The 22,701-nt window shown below is 44.3% G+C and overlaps 1 protein-coding gene across 2 annotated transcripts in view; it reads right to left on the bottom strand.

Annotated features, from left to right (window-relative positions):
- Positions 1 to 5,098, bottom strand: part of FBXL20 (F-box and leucine rich repeat protein 20) — a 31,851-nt gene extending 26,753 nt beyond the window's left edge. For both annotated transcript variants that reach the window (XM_066587529.1, XM_066587530.1), the window contains exon 1: positions 4,829 to 5,098. In XM_066587529.1, coding sequence (XP_066443626.1) covers positions 4,829 to 4,870 — 42 coding nt within the window. In that variant the 5' untranslated portion in view covers positions 4,871 to 5,098. The remainder of the gene's footprint in view (positions 1 to 4,828) is intronic.
- Positions 5,099 to 22,701: the final 17,603 nt, after the last annotated feature.

Genomic DNA, 22,701 nt, shown 5'->3' with positions numbered 1-22,701 from the left:
TGTCTGTTCACAATCAATGTGGTGGGGCACCATGTTGTGGCACTGTTACTTTTGGAACATTATGCTTGGGGAGACTACAGGTATGATACTATTATCTCTGCAGGACTGCATTTGGGGGCAGCATCACAGGCACATTAAGGGTGACATCAGGAAGTCACTGTTAAAGCACCAGGATTTTGTGTTAAGGGGGTGGGTGGTGGGAGATGATTGAGAATTGAGTAAACTAAGATATCTGGATAACAAACACCTTGAAGAGGGGAGTTGTGGCTGTGAGAAGCATCATGGTGGCCTGGGCTCAATGGAGAGGATAAAGAAAGGGAAAAAAAAAAATCTTCAATCAAATGAGATTAACACCCTAGCAATGCTTCTGATAACTTTCATAATCCCCTAATGGTCCTGTCACAACTTGGTCCCAGGTAGATCTCAAGACGCTCCCAAGTTACAACAGTAGATCTCCTTTAAAGCAGCTACCCCTGAGCTAGAGGTGTATACATCAAGGGGGTTGCCCAGTTATCGGCCAACATTGCCCCTATAGCTCCAACTGTATTAAAACAACAAAAAGTAGTACTTACCCCTCCTCTGCCTCGGAGATCCAGTACTGTAGCCCCGCCGACCCCTGGGTGTTCGATGTGGAAGATGTCATGGCCGGAAGTCATCTAACTGCTGCATCACCGTCCGTCGTCCTGGCATCAGCCTCCGATTGGCCGCAGCAGTCAAATGACTTCTGGTGAGATAATTTTTCACACGAAACACAAGGAAGAACAGCGGGGCAACATTGCAGAGGGGCAAGTACAGCTTGTTACTTTAAGACAGTTGGTGGTATAGAGACAACCCCTTTAATTAGTCCCAGACATGGAGTCTCCATTGTTACAGTCACTTATTGTTCCCATCATTAGAGACAACATTCCTGCTGTTCCTGATGTAGGAGTGACTCTCCATATGAACTGTATCACACACCCTACACCCAGACAGAACTACACCTCCAGAGCTGCACATCACATGTAGTAACAGAATAGAAAATCCACCCCTCTCCCACACCCATACGCCTCCCGCACCAATTCAAGCACAGTTATCAACTGCAGAGTGAAAAGTTCCGCAACTTTAAATTATCAGCCATTTTCAATACCTCTGCTTGCAGTCGATAAATGAGAATTCTTATTTACACCCCAAAGCTGAACATCTGGACAGACCTAAAACGTCTCGCCGCTGAGTGTTTGGCCAAATCTGGCCCACCACGCCATTCTATGCGGCCTACGAAGAGGTCTGGATGCAGAAAAAAAATGGCTCTCCACTTCCCCTGGAGGACACTGCCTGCGCTAGGCAGAGGGAGCAGTGCCAGCACAGTGGGCGGCTGCCATGTTGGATTCTGAGCTATGACGCGCACCTCCATTCTGCTCTGTTCAATAACTCCCAGCAGGTGGCACAGCTCTGCCAGCCCTACTTGGGCACCCTAGCTACCTGCTATCATAATGCAGAGACCATGCTAGGGAGACTGTCACCTACCTTTAGCCCTATAGGCTAAGCTTAAGGCTGCCTGTCCATGGGCGATGATCTGCTTGCGATAAATCACCAGTGGATCACACTATGGAAAGCGCAGCCTGACATCCACGAGTGGAGAACCATAGCGATTCTGCGCTCGCTGGACTGAAATCACGGCATTGCTGCGATTCTCCGAGAAGAATCGCAGCAAATCGCAGAGACCTGTCAGTGCTCCCCCCTCCCAGCTCCCGCGATGGAATATCGCTATTGATATTCCGGCACGGCCGTGGACAGGCAGCCTAAGGGCTGAAGGTAGGTGATCCTCTGAGTCTGAGCAGACTACTTACCTGCTAAGTAGTCTGCCATTGTAACATTAGAACGGGTGGACTACTTAGCAGCGCCACTCAATGCATTCAGCGGCAGCTTTCAGTGCTGCTAACGAGGGAACGACAAGGGAGGTAAGTCCCCAGACATACAGAGTCACCTACCGTAGTTTCAGCCCAAAAACCTAGCGTGCAGAACTAAAAGCAAGTGATAGATTCCCTTTAAGGAGTAAGTGACATTTAGGGCTCATAAACACGGGCGTATGCAGTTTCTATCCGTGAACCATGCAAAGTTTTCATCTGTGCGTATTTAGACCCTCGTGTTTTTTTTTTTGGGGGGGGGGGGTTTGTGCGTATTCATTCCGTTTTTTCACACGTACAGAAAAAAAATAGCAAGAAGGTCGCAAAGATTTCTCCTGTCTTGGTGCACAAATATGCAGCGAATATGTATGTATCACGCGTATTCACTACATATCTACATGATCCCATTGACTTCAATGGGCAACTCCGGTCCGTAATACAAACCAAAATACGACACGCTGCGATTTTTTTCATGCGTGTAAAAGACACGTCTGTATGCTCTAATGCAAATCAACGGTGATTAAGCTGTCTGTATTACGCAGGTAAAAGTGTGTGAGTAATACGGATTGAGTGCTCATAAATGGCCCTTTGAAGGCAACTAAAATGCTGATGTGGCCCTCAGCGAAAGTGAGTTCCACACCCGTCATAAATGTTTATCTAGACCGGATGCAACTGTAGCAGAATCTCTGCTGTGAGCAGAGCGTGAACAGGGTTTCCCCACCCATCCAGAGAGCGCCACTGTTTCCATTAGTCCGATCGAGTTTGAAAGGCGCAGCAGCGCACATGCAACATTGTCGCACCATTCAAATTCCTTACCGGGATTGTGAGGATGAATAATGTACTCAGGACCCCCATTCTAGTGATGAGTGGGGGTCCCAGCAGAAATGACACTTATCACCTGGTCTGCGCATCGGTGATAAGTGTAATTTGCGAATAAGGCCGCCTGCAGACGGTCGGGTCGGATCCGGCAGCGAGAATTCTCTCCGCGGGACCCAACCGCCTGCAGAGAGCAGCATGTACTCATCCGCGCCTCGCAGCTCCGGATCTCTCATGTGCCGGCTGCCGGCGCAGACCGGGGCCGGCGGCGGGTGACGTTTTTGTGCGGGGCTCTGCGAGCACCGCACAGAAATAGAACATGCTGCGGTTTGTTTGCCACGCGAGATTTCGCATGGACAAACCGCAGCCATCTGCCTAGGATTGCGTTTGCTAATGCAATCCTATGGCAGCTTCCAAGGGCGGAAATTCCGCCGCGGAATTTCTGTCCATCTGCAGGCGGCCTAAAACTCTTACCCAGGGGGGCTCATTCACGAATCGTTCAGTTGTTCTTAGTCACTTAAGCGGCTTTCACACGGCCGAGAAAAATTACGCAAGATTTGTGCGCTGCGAGTCGCATGAATACAAACCCCATTCTTTTAAATGGGGTCATATACATAAGCGATTTTTTTCCCCGTATCGCAGTGCAGGTTTCCCATTGACACCGGAGGATCGCAACGGTACTGAAGTGACGGGGAGCGCGGTTTTAACACAAAAACTGCTTGCATCCGCGGGGACATGGCACATGCACAATATCGTGCTTGATCGTGCTAAACTAGCCTTATACAGTCAACTGAACCATCTCGCTTGAACGCACCAACGATGTATCTGCTGTATAAACAGGCTGCCCGCACGAACTCAAGCGATGAACGGCAGGTCTAAACGGACTCTGCGCCTCTTGATTTCAGTCACTACGTTCTCATCCGCTGACAGCAAACAGAGTTCTTAAAAAACAGCAAGGACGTTACACTAAATGGATAATCTCTCCGAACTGGGCTGTGCAGGATTACAGTTGTTACCTAGTCAGTGGCTCCCACAGCAGCGCTCAAACTGTACATCCCCCACCCAGCCTGGTATTAAAGGCCCCCTATGTGGAATTTGTTTAGGCAACCCCCGCCCCAGGAAACCTTCCCCTCCCCCACTATATACTGAACGGATAAGCAATCTCCTTGTGCAGAAAGCAGCAAGAGGACAGCATGCCCACACTAGACCAGCTCAGTGAATACATAGGGTACCAGAACCAAGCACATAACATAAGTTCAGTCCCAGAACCAAGCACAAAACAGTCACAATGCTAGAATCAAGCTCCTAATATAAATTTTATAGCAGAATTAAGCAATTGTGTTGTGGAGGAGCGTTGGCTCGGAACACCAGAGGGAAGAAGACGGAGTCAGGAGGATTCATGGAGCCTCACAAGACGCTGCCACATGGAGGAAGAAGATCATCTGGACGAGTGGGGCTAAAAGGGGTGATCCCTCCCAGCCTGCTGACCCCCTACAAGATGGTAGCTAAGGCCAGCCTTAAACATCCCCACATAGTGATGGGGGTCATTATACAAACTGAGCGCCATAGTGGTCCCCCCTAACTGATCTCCGACATGCCTACGGTGACCACCGCTTGTCAGACACCTCCAACGCCGCTGATCTCTAAAGAAACAAAAAAGGATCAGACAGCAGAAAAGTTGAACTCGCTTTTCGGGCGCCCACATGGATTCCAATCCTCACCTTGTCCCAAAACCGCCACGATAAAGTTACCGTATTCCAAGAGCGCATCGCACCCCCCCAATTACCGATGAGAACGATCGCCAAATACGCCATATCACCACTTCACACATATTTTACACACATCTGATACATTTTTCAGGCGATCCAACTTGTTGACGGTCAATGTGGCGACAGTGGGATCATCACCCCCATTACCATCCCATCCCCCACCAAATCAGACATCACTCTCATCATCATGCTGACACTATAACCATCCCCCATCATCAGTGCTCACTCCCATCATCCTGCCTCCTCCTGCAGACCCCCACCATCATCCATACCCCCCCTGATCCTACAGGACCCCCCAATCGCCCTGCATCCAACAGCCACGTCTGGGCTCCACCCAGATCACAAGTACAGGGGTCGCACCTCAAACCGGCTCTTGGTCACCCCGTTCATCTCTCTCCGCATGGGGGCGATCTTGGGGTGCAGCGCCCCTTTGTGTCCTGGCTTCGCCTGGGGTGTCGCCCGTGCCAGCAGTGACGATGACCAGAGCTCGGGTGTACGCGGCGGTCCGGCTGCAGCTCCTCTCCCCGGGGTGTGTCGTGTCCGTCACCGGGGGCCCGGGATCCTCTCCCGTCTCTGAGGCCTTTAACTTTAGCCCAAAACAATAACACCCGCACCTGCCAGCATCGGCGCCTGGGATTGGTTGACGGAAGCAGAAGTGGGCGGGGTTAGAAGCAGACAGCTGATCGTAGCCCTAGGGACTAATGGGAAAACCGGCACCGGGGATGGAGCAGAGACCGGAAACCCCGCCCACTGCCTGCTGACTATCTTCAGGGAGATCGGGCTCCCAGGGGCCCTGAGACTTCTCCTCCGTTTCCAGTAGCTTTATCCAATAAGACAGAGAGTCTGGGCATTTAAACGTGACGTCATTATCGCGGGAATCCTTAGACTGGGGAGGCCAGGGATTTAAAGGGACAGACACCCTTAAGTGTGGACAGTCTATTGTTCCCTGTAAGCAGCCATAACAGGATGGGGCGAGGCTGGCCGTACTGTTCTGTAATGGGATGACTGCCAAGCAAATCCTCTAATCAGTGCTTAATCTATAGCCACCTATACATTACATAGGTGGGGAGGATATTAGAAGCTATAGAGGCCGCACAGCTAGAACCTGCATTTGGTCCAGCGCAGGACTCATGGCCGAGCGTTTAATGGGTTAATCCGCTTTGTCCGCTACATTTTTCTATCTTAAACCCGCCAGTAAGAAGATTTAGTGAGGGATTTCAGAGAGAGAATATATCAGTCACCTGGAGGATTAAATCCTTTTAGGGAAGTGGGAAGAACGGCTCCTGTAGCAGCAGCAGGTCACGGGCCGGACACGCTACTGGATGGAAAACCAAGGATTGCAGAGACCAAGATGAAATATGGGATTTCTCCAGGATCATCAGAGTTTGGAAGCAATTGTCAAATCACAAGGCATGAAGACAATTGTCAAGAGGCGGACTGCAGTGCCAGCTTTAGGTTAGATGGCACCCTGTGCAGAATTTATTTACATTGCATGCCCCCCATCATTAGAAAAACAATGATATATATTGTACCGATAGACTTGTGCAGAAAGCAGCAAGATCGCAGGACACCCACACCAGAATGGTTAAAAGAATAAATACTGTACCAGAACCAAGCTCCTAACAAATACAGCAGCCGAACTAAACTCATAACATAAATATGGCCCCAGAACCAAGCTGATAACTTAAATATAGCACCAGACCTAAGCTTGTAATGTAATGCATCGCAATAACCAGCCTTAGTGCATAAATGCAGCACCAGAACCCAGTTCATAATGCAATATAGCGCCAGAACCAAGCTCATAACAAATACAGCAGAAGAACCAAGCTCATAACAAATACAGCCCTAGATCCAAGTTCATAACATGAATAAAGTATCAGAACTAAGCAGTAGTGCTGCAGCGGCGCCTCAGAACATCAGAAGTGAGGAGACACATCCGGAAGGCGTCATGTACCTCCACAAGAGAGGAAGAACATCATCCGGCTGGGCGGCTTAAGTGGGGTGCCTTCTGTACTGGCTGGTGGCCAGAGCCGGCTCCAGGTTTATGTGGGCTCCTTTGCAGTATGTTGGCTGGCACCTGGGTGCAAATAGCAAGTCTAGGTGCAGTTCAGCAATTTGCAGTGATCCTGTTGTAGTTAGAGTGGATGAAAGGCAGTGTGTATGGGCACCTAATTAGAAGTTGAGGTTTATGGTGCCCATATGTGCTGTGGATCTCTGATGATTTCCAGGCAGTGCCCGGACTGGGTTAGTAAAGCGATGAGAAGTCCAGGAGTTCTGCAGAAATTTGCATGCATTTACAGTGGAGCGCTACAGTGTGTAAGGGGACCCATACCCAACTGCATGGAGTACTTCAATTGGATAATATATTTAGGTACGCCATTTTTTGCCCCATATAATGCCACCTTTTGACATAATGCTACGTATTACTTGCTTTTAGATATATCACCTTTCACCACTTTAGATATGCCACCATTTACATTACAGATGCCACCTTGTTCCCCCTTTTAAATATGTTGTAAAACATAAACAGGCCATCCTCGCCTCCCCCATTGCCGGTAGTGGATGCTGCTGTTCTCCACTTACCCAGATCACTGTAATCAATCCCATGTAGGATAGTGAGGTCGAGGAATATTCTCAGCGATCATGTGTGTGTCACGATTGCACAACCTGGACGTCGCCGAGCCCATCTACCAGCAGCCGGGTTGCGATAGGGGAGGTAAAGCCTGAAGTGGACCCTGGCCCCTGCTCGGGCTTGCTGTGTGCTAACGCTGGCCCTGGCCAGCACCCTGTGCGACCACACGGGTCATACATAGCTAAGGCCTGCCATGGTCAACTGTTCGTTTTAAGGAGTCAAGTTACTAAAATTTCCTGTGGTCAATCACCCTTTCTAAAAACATTAAAGCAAAATCCATAATAATTCATTTGGAGTGTCCAAATGGCGCAGCAAACAGTGCTCCTGCCCGGGGCCACAGGCAGTCGGACCCCTTTCAACTGTATCTGCATCCTTGGGACACAGATACTGTTGAAAACTATCCAAAAAAATAAAAGGGGGCATTGACTCCCGGCCCTGCCTCCCTCTGTAATAGGCCACAGGCAGCATAATGCAGTGATGGGCCACTGAAAGCACAAGACATCTGCGCAGTGATGTCACTAAATTGCATCACCTGCGGCTAAATGTATAGGCCAAAGAGGCCAAGCCACTCTGCTCGTTGTGCATCATTTTTTAATGATATATTATCTATTACATTTAAGTTTCTGGGGTGAAGCACAAGAGGGGTATTACTGCTGTGTGGAGTACAAAGGGGGCACTATCATTAAGCAGAACACAAACAATGGTCATTTTACCACCTGTGGCACTATTACTGTTTGGATCTATGATTTTCAGGGGCATGATCAAGCCAAGGCTGGAAGAAGTCATGGTAGTGGTATGGGACAGATGGGAAAGAAAAGGGAAACCTAAAGGGAAACCTTGTCCAGCGAGGGCAATACTGAATTCACTCCAGGTTGAGTGGTGCCATCACCTCCATTTTTAATCCGGGTTCTGATGCTCTTGGTCATGTGGTAGAGACTCTCTCTCCCTTCTCAGTGTCCCTGAATTTCTTCTGGGGGGGCTCTGTTACAGCTGAAGCAAAGACAAAGAAGAGGGCTAGTTTAGTTATCGAAACAGCTAGCACCTTGCGCTGATTTTGGCTAAGTACTTCCTTCCCTGGATAACCCCTTTAAGGACTGAGGGCACTTTTTGAACTCTTATTTTATCGCATTTCCTGCTCTTTTACAACTCAGAGATTTGCTATTAGTTTTGAGTAAAAGTTCACTTTAATGTGACAGCGCAGCAATCCTACGGACAACCACTACAAAGTGCATGGTGTGTACGAATTAACCTAGAGATAGACCTTAAATATTGGGATCCCCGAAAAACCCCTGTCACATGACCATGTGAATACAATCTGAGGCCAAATGAGCAAAAGGATGGTGGTAGGTCAGTGTCTGCAGGCAGAACTTGGAACTAGTATCCTGCAATGCCCCGCTCTGGCCAACTAAACATGCCAAATGACCACTTCTTTGAGTAGACCACACGTGATCTAGACTGGGATTTTTCCAAAACAAATTATCAAATCCCGTTAATCCCATGTATGTTGGCAGTGGCGTACCACGGAGCGTGACTGTGGCTGGGCCTGTAGGGAGAAGGGTGGTGCCAGCATACAGAACGCATTTTGAGGCTGCATGTCTTGTCCTATTATGTTGTTTTATATGAATTATGACACTTCTTTTTGTCCTCTGCATTTCTCCATCTTTTTTGCCATTATTTGGCAACTAAAGATGAGCTAGTAGTGCCTTAGCCGAGTATCTCCCTGCTCGTCCCTAAAGATTTGGGGGCCGGCGCGGGTAACAGGTGAGTTGCGACGGGGAGCGGGGGGGGGGAGAGAGGGAGAGAGAGATCTCCCCTCCGTTCCTCCCCGCCGGCCCCCGAATCTTTAGAGATGAGCGGGGAGATACTCGGCTAAGGCACTACTCGCTCGAGTAATGTGCCTTAGCGAGTATACTCGCTCATCTCTATTGACAACTCTTCACCTATATAATGTATATTTGTATACAATCCAGCTTTTGTCTGAAGAAAAGACATGTTGTCTCCAAATGCGTTATGCAATCTGGCTGTTCAATAAACTAACGAGTCAGGTTCATTTGACAAATCTGCTAATTGTGTGTTATAAGATAGGTGCGCCTTTGCCTCTCAGTTATTTGATGCCCCTTCTGATTAGAGTGAGGTTCATTTGGGCCGGCGGTGCTTTCAGCCAAACCTTTTGACATTCCGACATTGCCTGTGTTCCATACTATACGGATCTGTACGGATCACTATAATTTTTTCAAATGGGGCGCGTTTATACTACTTTTTTGGAAGTAGTATAAACCACTTAAAAAAAACAAACCACTTCTTGTGGAAGAAGAGTTCAGAAGAATAAGAAGAGGTTGCAGACAGCAGTATGGATGGGTGTGTTGCTCCCCAGACTGTGTCCTGCATTGTCTGCCCACAAATTCCATTTTCATACCATTTATATCTGATTTCCTAGCAACGTGCCTACGAATGCATGTCTATACGCAATGTTAAGTGCGTATGCACTGGGATCGAATGCATCCATAGAGATCAGTGGAGCTCATTCGTACGGAATCCATGGTAAAATAGAGCATGCTGTGATTTTTCTTCCGCTTGTAGAATCTACAATCTCCGCTTGTGAGACACCTCCCGCTTGGTATTGTGTGTATAGACAAGACAATATAATAATAATGTTATGGCTGGTAGGGGACAGATGGCCAAAGGGGGGTCCCTACACCAGCCCACTCCCGTACCCCTACCTGCTTGCCCCCCATGGCGACAACTGGGTGGCGGTCCCTGCTTTGAGCTAGTGACAGGGACCCCAAGGGAGAGGGGCAGGAGACGGATGGTCAAACAAGCCGGGTCAAAACCTACCGAGAGCAAAACGACAGAGGGTAACACAGAGAGTAGTCAGGGAAAACCGAGTCAAACCGGGGAGGCACGTGCCTAGTACAGAAGGACCAAGACAGGAGCAAAATCAAAGGCATAAATGGGTCAAAGAACAAACAGTCGGGAACATTATAGGCGGGTGCTAGCAGAGCTAAGTCTAGCCAATCACTGGCAACCTCTGCTAGCACTCAGCAGCCTGATATGTAAAAGTCCTCGCCCAGACAGGGTGGGGAAAGGTGATACGCCGATAGGGGAGATGATAAGACCGGCTCTCCCCAGGGCCGTGTACTATACAAAGAGCCGCGCGGCCAGCCCGAGGGAGCGCGTCCCCGAGCGCGGTGGGGCTTGTGCCGCCGGCGGGAGCGGGCAACCACCAACACGGGGAACCCTGACCGGAGCCGCCTGCACCGACACCTGCGGTACCAGGAGAAGCAGAGCGCGACCACCAGTGGTAACCCTATAACTAATAAATAATTTAAATTATATAGCACCAAATATTCCGCAGTGGTTACAAGACAGGGGGAACAGAAACAAAACCACGGTTACATGTAGTAATCAGTTGATGGAAACAGTAGGAGTTAGGGTCCTGCTCCAATGAGCTTACATACTACAAATAATGAGGGGATATAGACGGTAAAGGGGGTGGAGAGTGTGGGATGCTATACACATAGACAATGGTCAGGCTGTATAGTGGCTGAATCAGTGTGACTGCAGGGGGCGGCTGATTGGGACCAGCGGGGATTGCAATCAGTAGGACAGGGAGCATGTTATCAGGTGGAGTACAGAGGGGTTTGCTTTAGGGAACGTGATATGCCTCCCTGAAAAGGTGCATTTTTAGAGCACACCTAAAGTTATGAGTCAGGGATTTCCTGGATAGGTTTGGGTAGTGCGTTTGAGAGGACTGGTGCTGCTCTGGAGAAGTTTTGGAGGTCGGGAATGAGAGGTTCGAGTTAAAGTGGGGCGTAATCTGATTTCGTTGGCGGAGCAGAGGATGCGGGCTGGGTGGTGGATTGAGATGAGGGAAGCAATGTAGGGCGGTGCAGTGCTATGGAGAGCTTTGTGGATGAAGGTAACGAGTTCAAATTGAATTCTGTCTTTGATCGGTAGCCAGTGCAGTGCCTGGCACAGGGCAGAGGCGCCCAAGTAGCAGCAGGACAGGAAAATGAGCCTGGCTGCAACATTCAGGATGGATTGGAGGGGGTAGAGTCTGGAGCTGGGGAGGCCGATCAGCAGCGAGTTGCAATAATCGAGCTGAGAGTGGATGAGGCGACAGTGAGCGTTTTTACCGTGTCCACGGTGAGAAAAGGATTCTTGGATGTTCTTGAGGTGCAAGTGACATATTCAGGCCAGTGATTGGATGTAGGGGGGTAAAGGAAAGATCAGAGTTAAATTTAACCCCAAGATAGCGGCCGTGCTGTCTGGGAGGTATGGTGGTGCCACACACTGAGATGGAGATATCAGGATGAGATCAGTTAGTAGAGGGCAGAAACAGGAGGTGGTCAGTTTTTGAGAGGTTGTTTTACCGTAGGTAGAGAGAAGATATAGTATTAGAGACAGTGGACAATCAGTGGCATTCGGGGGGAATGGTGCTGTGATATCACTGGAAAAGGTGTATAAATGGGTGTCATCAGCATAGATGGTTTGTCCCATAGGGGCTGTGTGAAGAAGAGAGGGGGCTGAGGACCGAGCCCTGGGGGACCCCAAAAGCAAGGGGAAGAGGAGGGGAGGTAGAGCCTGCAAACCATACACTGAACGAGTGGTCAGACAGGTAGGGGAGAGCAGTGCCCTTTATTCCAAAAGAACAAAGCATACTGCGGAGGAGTTTGTGGTCAACAGTGTCAAATGCTGCAGAGAGGTTGAGGAGGATCAGTAGGGAGTCATCACCCCTCAATGTAGCTGTTAGGAGGTTGTTTGACACTTTAGTCAGGGCAGTTTAAATTCAATATCAATGTTGTTATGCAGGGGCACAAAAGAGGATTACTACCATGGTTGTGGAGTCTGTATAAATATTAGTCACTTGTTACAAACCTTTATCCAAAAGTGATGAGCAGTAAACATCAAATACACAGATAGGACTCGTTTTGTGCACCAGTCTTCAAGCATTCATTTTTACAGTGTCTTAAATATTGGGCTCTGATGAAGATAAAGTGGGTATGATACTTGTAGCAGTCCTCCCCTATTCTGAAGTTTACAAACCTGGAGACGCAACTAACAGTGTAGCATGGTCCTGCAATACTGGAGTCATTGATGATCAAAGCTTGTATCAGATGATATAGGATGAGATACCACCGGGCATGGAGGCGTACAGACTCTGTACACAATCCTGCAGCATATTTGTCCACAGATGTTACAACTAGGGCTCTAGCTCCTGCACACTTGTAGGCTGTAGAAGTTGGCGACCCAGCAGGTTCCATGAATGCTCGAAAGGCGATAGAACTGCTAACCAGGCAAGCCAAGGAAGTGTGGAAACCTGATGGAGGCATTCCTGGAGACACAAGCTGTGTGGAGGCAAGCATTATCCTGTTGGAAGCCTGCCATGAGAGGCAACACGTGGCCACAAGATTTCAACACAAAGCTGTTAGTGGCCCTCGACCGCTAGTAGGGGTGGCCAACTGTCTCAGCCGATGGCTCCCCACACCAGCAGTTGGGGCACTGTGCAACTCCACAGCAAAAGGCAAGATTGAAGCGCTCACCACGAGACCTCCATACTTTAACACGCCCATTGTCGACTCCGAAACAGAAGCTGGAATCATTGGAACCGCATCATCTTTGCAGTCTGTAGCAGTCCAGGTTTCTTGTTCACAACACCACTAGAAACGAAGGTAATGGTGTTGGAGTGTTAATGGCAGGGCACGTAAAGGGTATCATGACACCAAATTTCCTTCTGCTAAGCTCCTGGGAATGGTCCGAGTAGAGAATAAAGGTGGCACCTATGTCTAGATTGGGGGTAGCAAATCTGCTGGATCTGCTCAGGCTTGTTGGAAGATCAAATGATCCTCTCTATAGCTGCTCTGTCTAGGCCGTCTGGAGCATGTTTACTGTGTGCTCTCACATAAGCCCAGTGAGAAAGGCCGAGATAGCAGGCAATTAATTGAAACTACCATTCTGCTTCTCATTCCAATGATGCGGCCCCTCTCAAAGTCTGGTAACTGGGTAAATTGTAATCAAGTGCATCATAGAGGCAGGTCTAGCAATCAGTCTCTCAATAAGAGGTACACTACACAAAAGTAGCCTCAGAGCCTTTTCATAGGGCTATTGCAGCCTCTGGTGATAAGACCCAGGATCTAATCCCACCCCAGCTGTAATCATTTCAATTTCTGCATGAGACAAAACTGCAGGACGAGTTTTGCCACTATCCGACATTTCTATCCATGTGCATTATTTTTTTTATTAATACATAATTTGAACTGTAACTACCAGTGACCATAGATTCTATTGTGTCTATTATGAGTATAGAGATACAGAACAAACAAGATGAACTGATCTGATGTATAAATGCACATTGGTTTATCTATGGCCACTGTTGGGAAAAATGGGTCGATAATGGACAACATCTGAAGAAAACAGTCAACATTATCCACTTAACCCATGTCAAGGGCCAACTTTCAGCTAAGGTTACACAGTGACTGTGGCCGCAACACATGGTTAAAGATTACCTTATTGCCCCACTATATAAGAAACTAATGTAGGTGCATACAGTCATGTTGTGACTCACAAGTTGCCGTTACCTGACAAGTCAAAGAAGTCCACATTATGCTTTGGTCTTCTTGGCGGAATACAGTCATGTAGTGTGCCCCATGGGGTCATATTTTACCCTACTTAAAAGTTTATCATTTGTTTTATCTACTATAAAACTACAAGGTTTTATTAAAAAACTTAACAAGTTTACACGCCATTAAAACTTTAAATTCGATAGAAAGGAATGCCACCTCAGCACCTCAATTGCCATCTTCAGCCGCAAGTTCACACGAGCACTTTTTACAGATGAACTGTGTTTCTGAGTGTGTTGCACACATACATTTTACACTTGTCACATGCTTGTATTTTTGCGTCCTCCTATTTAGAGTTGCGTAGCCCTTGTTTCTTGCTGGGTTTCTTGGGCAGCTTCTGGATTTTGTTCGTCAGATGGTGTGGACTCAGAGACAGGTTAAGGGTCTTCAACAAATCTACAGATTTATTATTAACTTTACTTTTGTTGCCACTTTCAGGTTGATGTATCTTCCGATGACTCTGCTGGCGTAATAAGTTCTTGTACAAGTTAGTGTAGGACTTCCTCTTTATTTTGAAATTCTTGTTCGTTTGCTGATTGTTAAACATGTAAACCAAATAGAATGCTCCATCAATACAAAAGGAAAGTGAAAGTTTAACTTTGTGTCCCCCTTGTGACCGTGGAGGTAGCACAGAACTAGAGCATAAGTGTCTACTTTACCTTCTGAGCTATTACAGTAGTATATAATACGGGTTTAGGTGAGAGGTCTCTCTTATTTTATAAGGATGATGATGATGATGATGATGATGATGGAAAGACCTAAGCAAGACCACAGCCTTACTTTGTTTTGGCATGTAAGAAACAAGAGAGTCATGTTGTGATTGAATCCAAAGATGGAACTATCAAAAGGTCTCGATTGTTTGGCTTTAAGCACCAAAGGAACTTCCATTGCAGGACTCTACTGAACAGCAATATTGTATTCCATACACACTCGCTCCTATTTGCCCTCACAATGTTTTACTACAAAAAAAAAAAAATTCGCGGCAAGGTCAATAATGACTTCTGGAGAGGTATCAGCCATTTCTAAAAACACAAAGTAACCTAAAAAAAGAACAATTAAAGTATCGAACATGACATTTGATACCTGACAGTCTTAAATGGATGCAGTGCTGCCCCAGCATGGTTGAGTAACTAAGTGAAAATTAGAGCTTGGAGGACTTTTCAAACCCAATGGTGAATACTGAGGATTAATCGCTTAGTGACCAATATGGCTTTTTAGGAAAGGCACTAGTGGGCTTTAAACCTGCACATACATCTTCTTAAGGTACTGGCTTGACTAACTCCTGACAGCCAGGCTTCTGCTCCAACTCCCAAGAGAAAAGAATCCTCAGATCCATACAGTTTATGATAACAAACCCCAAAAAGCAATAGCAGAACTGCTGCATGTTTTCCCGCCCCCCCCCCTTAAAAAAAAAGTTATCCAACACATTATATGTATTCAAAAAAAAAATTGAACTTGGCCCAATAACAAAAAACAATCCTGCATCTGGCTATGACAACACGCTAAGGGTCTTGCAATGCCACTATGAAAATTATTTGAGTCTTTAAGGCACAAAATAGGTAGTCAGTCACTAAGGGGTTAAGATAAGGATGGAGATAGGCTTCAACACTGCAACACTTGAGAATATGCACTATAATATTTCAACCCGTGGGTAAAAAAAATGTCTATCTTGTTCTTGGCCAGATTATAAATTGTCATAATGCAGCTGGCAGCTAAGGCACAAGAGAAAAATGATAGAAAAGATTTAAAAACCAAACACACTTTGATCCAGTGTGATGAAGCTGCTGTGGACATTTTTCGACTGGATCAGCAAAATAAGACAGTACTGTAAAACTAATGAAACCATGCACCAAACTAAATGAAACTAAATAAAGACAGGGGGCACTCGCTGGATGAGCACCAAGTTATTATGGAGGGGTATCTTGAATCAGCAAACACCTATAAAAGAATATTCTTCTCACTGCAAAAAGTTATCCTGGATGTGGTGTGCTGCAAAAATACTCTGTATACCTTCTAGATTAAAAAAAACATCTCTAAAAGGGTAAAACTATATTTCAATAAATCTGGTTATGCTCAAGATATCTTGGGTTATAAGGAATTGCTTAGGTAAGCTGTGAAGGTTGCTGAAGCTGACCAAAGTGTGGGACAATCTCCTTATGTTCTCGTTACCGACACACAGAATCCACTAAAATCAATAGTGATCCATTGCATTCTATGAGTTCCTGTGGTCCTCTGGAGTCGAGCGACCCTTTCAGTCAAGGAACTCATCGCAACATGGCCTCATTTGGTATATAGGTTATTTAGACTAGATCACTTTTCAGTGTTTGAAGGAGGTCTAGCTCAACCTTAAAAGTGGTTATCCCGATAAAGACTTATCACCTATCCATAGAATAAGTGATAAAAGTTTGATTGGGGGGAGCTTTCCACTGATACCCCACCGATTCCGAGAACGAAGGTCCCGTTACCTCCCTTTCTCTTTGCTGCAGCCCAGGAGAAGATTGAATAAAAGGGGCGGATTGAATGATGACAGACCGGTCAAGTATACTCAGTGCCGCTCCATTCAGCTTCAGCAGTGCTGAGGGGAGATAACCCAATGCTTGTACTCCTTCCTGCAGATGGTGATAAATGTCTATTCTGGGTTAACCATTTTAAGTCCTATCCTGCTATATAAAGTGCCTTTTACATGAGTAGATAAACTGTCTAAAACGAGTGCCAACTGACGATACAGGAAGTCAATCGGCGCTTGATTACTTTGTTTAATGTAGAAATGATCATGGGGGGGTTTTGTACAGACAATAGTTCATGTGATTGTTCCTTCTCCCTTCTGTTATATACACAATATTATCGGCAGCACGCCCGTTACACAAGGGGAAGCGCTGTTGAGAAAGAATAACTTCTTATAAAAGATGCAATCGATGATAAATAAGCGCCTTATCTTCGGGTGGTTGATCGGTGGACATGTTTACACTGGGCAGGGAATGTGAACGAATATTCATAGGAATTAGGGATCGTGTAAACAGCCCTTAAAGAACCCCCAAAAAGTGGTCCTAAAGTGTGAAGAGAATATCAGTTATAAAAGTTGTATGACTATGAAGCCAATTCTGATCTAAAGATGGGGTTTTTGCATTTCATCTCTCAGATTAATAACCCATGAATTTATCTAAACCTGTAATTTATCTGACAGAGAAATCGGACCATATATCTGGAAAATTATTGTGCCAACTTAGGTCTTCTGAAAGTCAAAGCTTCATCTGAGTCACACACTTCCCTCCAAGTCTATTATACACAGCCCAATTTCTTTTTTGCCCAGTATTAGGCAGAGAATCCGGCTTTGTAAGAGGACATAAGTGTTCCAGTCAACCGCAAGCATTCTGTCTCTCATTAAGTCGTTAAGAGTAATAAGTTGGATCCCTCCTGCCATGAGGTGGTCAATATCACATAGGTGGCAGTTGGGTTGGAGAAATATTGAATGTTGCAGTTGATAAGAAGCCATCCGTATCTTACATTAATTCAGGAATCAACTGCTTAGGTGCCCAGTATTGGTGGCAGAGGCAGGTTTTGAAGATGGACAACTCTCTGTCCAACCATTAGCCATCTGCCGATACATGGCAGACTTTTACTTCTAGGATACCTTTTAAGACAACCAACAGAAGCATTAAAAGATTAAAAAAAAGTCTACTCCAACTTATGCACTTCGAAAAAGGTTATGAGTAGGAAATTTTACCATTAAAAAACCCCAAAGATTTTGAGACTACAGCAACAGAATATACTGTTATCCATTGTTAGACAGTGGGAAAGATTTATTGTCATTTGACATATTAAAAATGACATGCTCCAAGAATACGGCATATTCTTAATTTTGAAGATCAATATTGAAAATCTATTTTAAAGAAGTAGTCTAGCCGCATGATTTATTTTTTTTAAAGTCTCAGAACAATGTATAATAATAAAACTTTACCGATCCAACACTTCCTGGGTCCCCCGTTGCTACTTAATTTCTGATCTCCCCCGTGACTGCTGCAACCAATCACTAGCAATTGTGTGTCACGCTGTGTCGAGAGAGAGACCAAGAGGTAGAGGTCGTTGAGGGCCCTAGGAAAGGTTGGAATGTGAAAGGCAGGGGATCGTATGGGTGAGTATGACTTCATTATACATAGTTCTGAGGTTTTTTCAAATAAAGTTAAAACGGCAGGACAACCCCTTCAAGATCTGTGTCCTACTTGTCTATTTCTTTTGGCCGATTCTGTTGGATTCCAGCCAAAGCATCACTTCTAGTATACAAAAGTGCATAATAAGGCAACAACCCACTACCACATTATAGATGTGGCATTGTAACAATGGGCCCATTAAAAATATCCTAGAGAAAAGCAGCTAATGAATGCAAATCATATACAACTCCGACAGTTAACATTCATTAAATATTCCTACAATTCACAGATTGTAATAAAAAAAAAATCTTATCAGTTACTAAAACCTTATGTGTTCACTGTGGAACTGAACATGGCAATGTAGATATAGTTCATAAACTATATAGCAATTACATGTAAACAAACTGCTGTAAAAACAGCCATATACCACCTCTACATATTACTTTAATAGCAATATAAAAGTCTCTAAGGTCAAATCCTTTAAAAACTCCACTGCTGGTTCTGCAACAAGAACAGTAAAATGCAATATATACCCAGGCATAGAAGCCCTAACCCATAATGGTACTTTAGCACACATTTTGTCTCCACTTGCACCATCACAATATTCACATCATTACTGGCCATCTTAAATTCTGGTGTATCCTGGATTGGTCTGTGGAAATTACATCAATTTGTACAGCTATAGTCATTCTGTAGATTTGGGTGCAGAACTGTAGTGTTTAGGCCATCTTGCTTGAGTCGATATTCCTTAAGTCCTTTGGCAACTATGTGCCAAACTGTAGGTCCAGATTATTAGTAATGCATAAACCACTTGTGACACAAGCAGACAAAAAGACACCATCTTGTCTCCATCTATGGCAGACATCATGGTCTACCTCCATGCATAAGGCGGTTCGGGAGAGTTTTTGATCCTTCTTCTTCTTTGAGGTTTGTTATTCAAAGTAAGCTAGACTGTAAGCTGAACACAAAAGGCAGAGTACTTTTAGCAAAGAGAATGAGGCCTGTCAAGTCAGACAAGGTCTTATACCCGTACATTCATTCTTGCCCGTTCATATATCAAATTACAAGATTTTTGTCTGGTGTGACTTACTGTTCTTGGTTACCAGAACCATTAAAACAAAAGTTGATAAGTCTAGTTGATTCGCTTTTCTCTAGTTTTATAGAGAATATTCTGGCCTCCGGGAGTCTTCTTCAGTCCAATGTGCTAATATAAGTGGTTGCTATGCGGCACAGAAGTGTTGGGCTTGACTGAAGTGGTAGGAGGAAAAAGGATCCAATTCGCGGTCTCAGTAGTTTTCTCCGACAAGCTTCCAAGTTCCCTCGATCGCTCAAGAAACACCATCTTCTGAAATGACTAGACCGTCAGACTTTCCAGTCAGTGATGAATGTCTTCTCTCCTTCTAAACTGGAGTACACAGACATGGGGGATATAATATTAAACAGCTTAGTTTTAAAAAGCCAACCACATGTAAAGTGGATAGTTACACTTAACACTAAATATAATGGTCTAGACCTGTACAAATCAGTCCCCACTAAAGTAAGCCCGCTCTAAGAATCTAACATCCCTTCAAGTCTTCCTATCTAACTGTATATCTCTTAATCAAACCTTGTTTACAAGAGGGGTTATGGGTACGGCCAGCTTGTATATTAGTCCTTATGGTCTTTCCAAATATAGTCTTTTGTTGCTTTTTCATCAAAGATCTTTAGATGGTATTACTGATGTGATTATCTTCTCTCATGAGGTTGATTTCTTTAATAAGTGTGGGGATAGATGTGCTGTTCTCCATGAATTGCCAACTTTTGTTAGATCTTCAGAATTACTCTTTGCTTGGGCAAGCTTTCCGATTAGCCACCATAAGTACACACATGCACACACGCACAGTAAACAAACTAAAAAGATTTAAAAAACAAAAAAAACAATACAAGGTCTACTCTTACCCTGTTCTTAAAATAGTCATGCACAAAGACTGGGATCAGCCAAACCTGTTGACCGATCGATCATCTAATGTGTGCAATATGTTTGGATAGTGTTCAGCATATGACAGGAGAAAATGAAAAGTATCGGAGATAAATGAATTTCATCGTGCCCGATCCTTTGTTCTCGAGGGTGAGAAGCTGCCACTAGAGGTTCTGTCAGTAGCTTACTCTCCTCTCCCCACTGGAAATACATGCATGCTCGACCAAACTGAGTGGGCATGTGTATGGGGAGCTTGTTAGGAATAGTAGTTAGCTGAACAAGTGCCGGCTGACAACTATTGAGTGGTACAGCCATCTTTACGCATCACATGAGCATTTGGCGTTTTCTTCAATATCTTCTCAAGAGCCTAGCCTGATAATTTATTCATTTGGAAGCATAAAGTACTGAAACGACATCTTAAACTGTAAGGCTAAACCTTTTGCAATCAACATTGTCCGATACATACTCCTGTTAGAGAGCAGATACTGAACTGGACTAAGTAGAAAGTGCGAGAATTCTTATCTCACACTTTAGAAACTGCATGATGGTATTTTGATCTACCAACGCCATTGATTCCATAAGAGCAAAAGTTACAATTATGCATTTAGTACAAAAGTGTTAATTACTGGCATGCACTGTCTTAACCTGGGGTGTCCTAAATAGAAAGATGCCCATACGCATTAGACTAACATTTTTAAAAATGGAAAACTTCAGCCAAATGATCATTCAGCTGGTCAAGTTTTACAACAAAACAGTTTATCCGACAGATGACAGACGGTCATCGTCTGGAAAGAGGTCAGCCTCGTTAGAGATTTGTCAGATATTTGCTTTCGTACTGTATGTGAACGAACATTCTCAAAAAACTTCATTCATCATTCGCTGGGGGTTATTGAACATGTATGGCCAATTTGAACAATTATAATGGCCAATATGGATTAAAATATGTATAGCTGTGAAATGATCATTGGTTCAACGGCTGCTCAACCATCAACCAACGTCTATCCAATGAGGAAAAATTGGCTGCAGACACCACTGTTTTTTATAATGATGGTAGAAGGAAAGTCCATTGAGGAATACATTTGTGAATATCTTATCACAAAGTAATGAACCTATAATTTGTTTCATCTAAAAACTCAAAATGCGAGACACATTTTGCTTCCAAAATGGCCCTGCATTTTAATTATTCCATGGACTTTTAAGCTAAACTCCCAGCCTTTAGATTTATACTGGTACAAATCAATGAGGCAACACCCATCCAAACCTTGAGAATCAAGGTTTAGTTTGTTTAGGAACCACTTGCATATTCATATGTCCCTCACAAGTGATATAAACAGAGCATTTCATACAGATGCTAATTACCCAGGTCAATGTCAACTACATATTAACACTTGCAGGACAGGATACCAGCTTTATGGCACAACTGTTAAGACTCTGTTCACACTAGCATCATTGGTGTGTGTTCTTAATGGAGCCATGACATTTCAGTTTTAAACTTGATCCCAACAAATCCTGAAGATTACTAAATGACTTATAAAAAGGGATCATTTGGAAACTAAGTCTTCAAAATACAACAAAAAAAAACAAAAAAAAAACAATAAAACATTGTAACCCCAAGAGTGGAGAAACGCCAGAGTGGACAGAGTCTAAGCTTTCTCTTAATAATATCAAGTAGACAATGGATATAACAGAATTAGTTTGTTTTAATCAATTCCAAAGCCTTGAGACGCGTTAACCCTAACAACTAACGCCATACGCAAACCAAGTCCTATAAAACACAAGTCAAATACTACTATGGTACTTGCAGAGTTCCGATTTTAGTCCCAGCCCAGATTGAAATTAAATGTCAAAGTCAACAAAAGACTCATCTTACTAAAACGTCAAGTACAACATACACAAGAGAACTCTACCAAGAAAGGAAACTCCCTGCACTACCATATATTAAGGTTTCTTCAGCACTTTTTCCATCGCCCATTATCAACCTGACAGTCATGGTGGTGTATCAGAGGAGTTAGCATACCAGAGTTCCAAAATGTACACTTTTAGGTCTCTTCTCATATTTTCATATTCTTTTGTGGTCACTTAAAATAATTACTACGACTATGTTTCTGCCCAATCACAGTCTGGAAGACCATAAAAAAAACCCAAAAAATCCCATTACAATTTTAAGACTTTGATGGCGATTGCCAACTCTTGCAAAGCAACCTACATCCATAACCACCAGGAATTTCAGGATGATGCTATTTAGCATAGAGTTAAAGCTACTGAAGGTAAACTCCTAAAGATAGTTGGGAGTTTACCGGTTTAAAAAAAAAATCAAAAGAAATATGTCAATGAAACAAATTTTATACCAAACATTTTATTTCCATAACAAACATTTCCTGAACTCTTTTAAAAATTAATTTTGAGTAGAATGACAAAAAAAAAAAATAAGGGAAAATTATTTACATATAGGAAAGGGATATTTACACAAAATAAAATGTAAACTTTTTAAAATATAATTATTACAAATAAAATCAGAATTACAAATAGGCGAGTGGGATACTTAAAAAATAAGGCATTTTCTTTTTTAAATCACAGCTCAAATTTAGTTGGTGTGAACCACGCAACTATAGAAGAAAAGCCTCACACACGTATCTAGATGTGTAAAGCGTACAGATTTTTATCAAAATCATTTTCCTTATTTACATTCATTGAACACATTCTCACAAGCAATGTACTTCCATCAACGGATTTCTTAAAAGCTACACCAAGACCTGGTGCCTTTTACTTTTTTTTCTTAAATACTGATGTGTGTATTAACTATTTTAATTTGAACACTTCACTTCACGCATGGTGGACGTCGCCATAATACAACTATAACACAGTGGGGAAGAGAA

Source organism: Eleutherodactylus coqui, chromosome 13, assembly GCF_035609145.1.
Source record: "Eleutherodactylus coqui strain aEleCoq1 chromosome 13, aEleCoq1.hap1, whole genome shotgun sequence".
In the NCBI taxonomy this organism is placed as follows: domain Eukaryota; kingdom Metazoa; phylum Chordata; class Amphibia; order Anura; family Eleutherodactylidae; genus Eleutherodactylus; species Eleutherodactylus coqui.
This window is presented reverse-complemented; position numbering and strand designations above follow the sequence as displayed.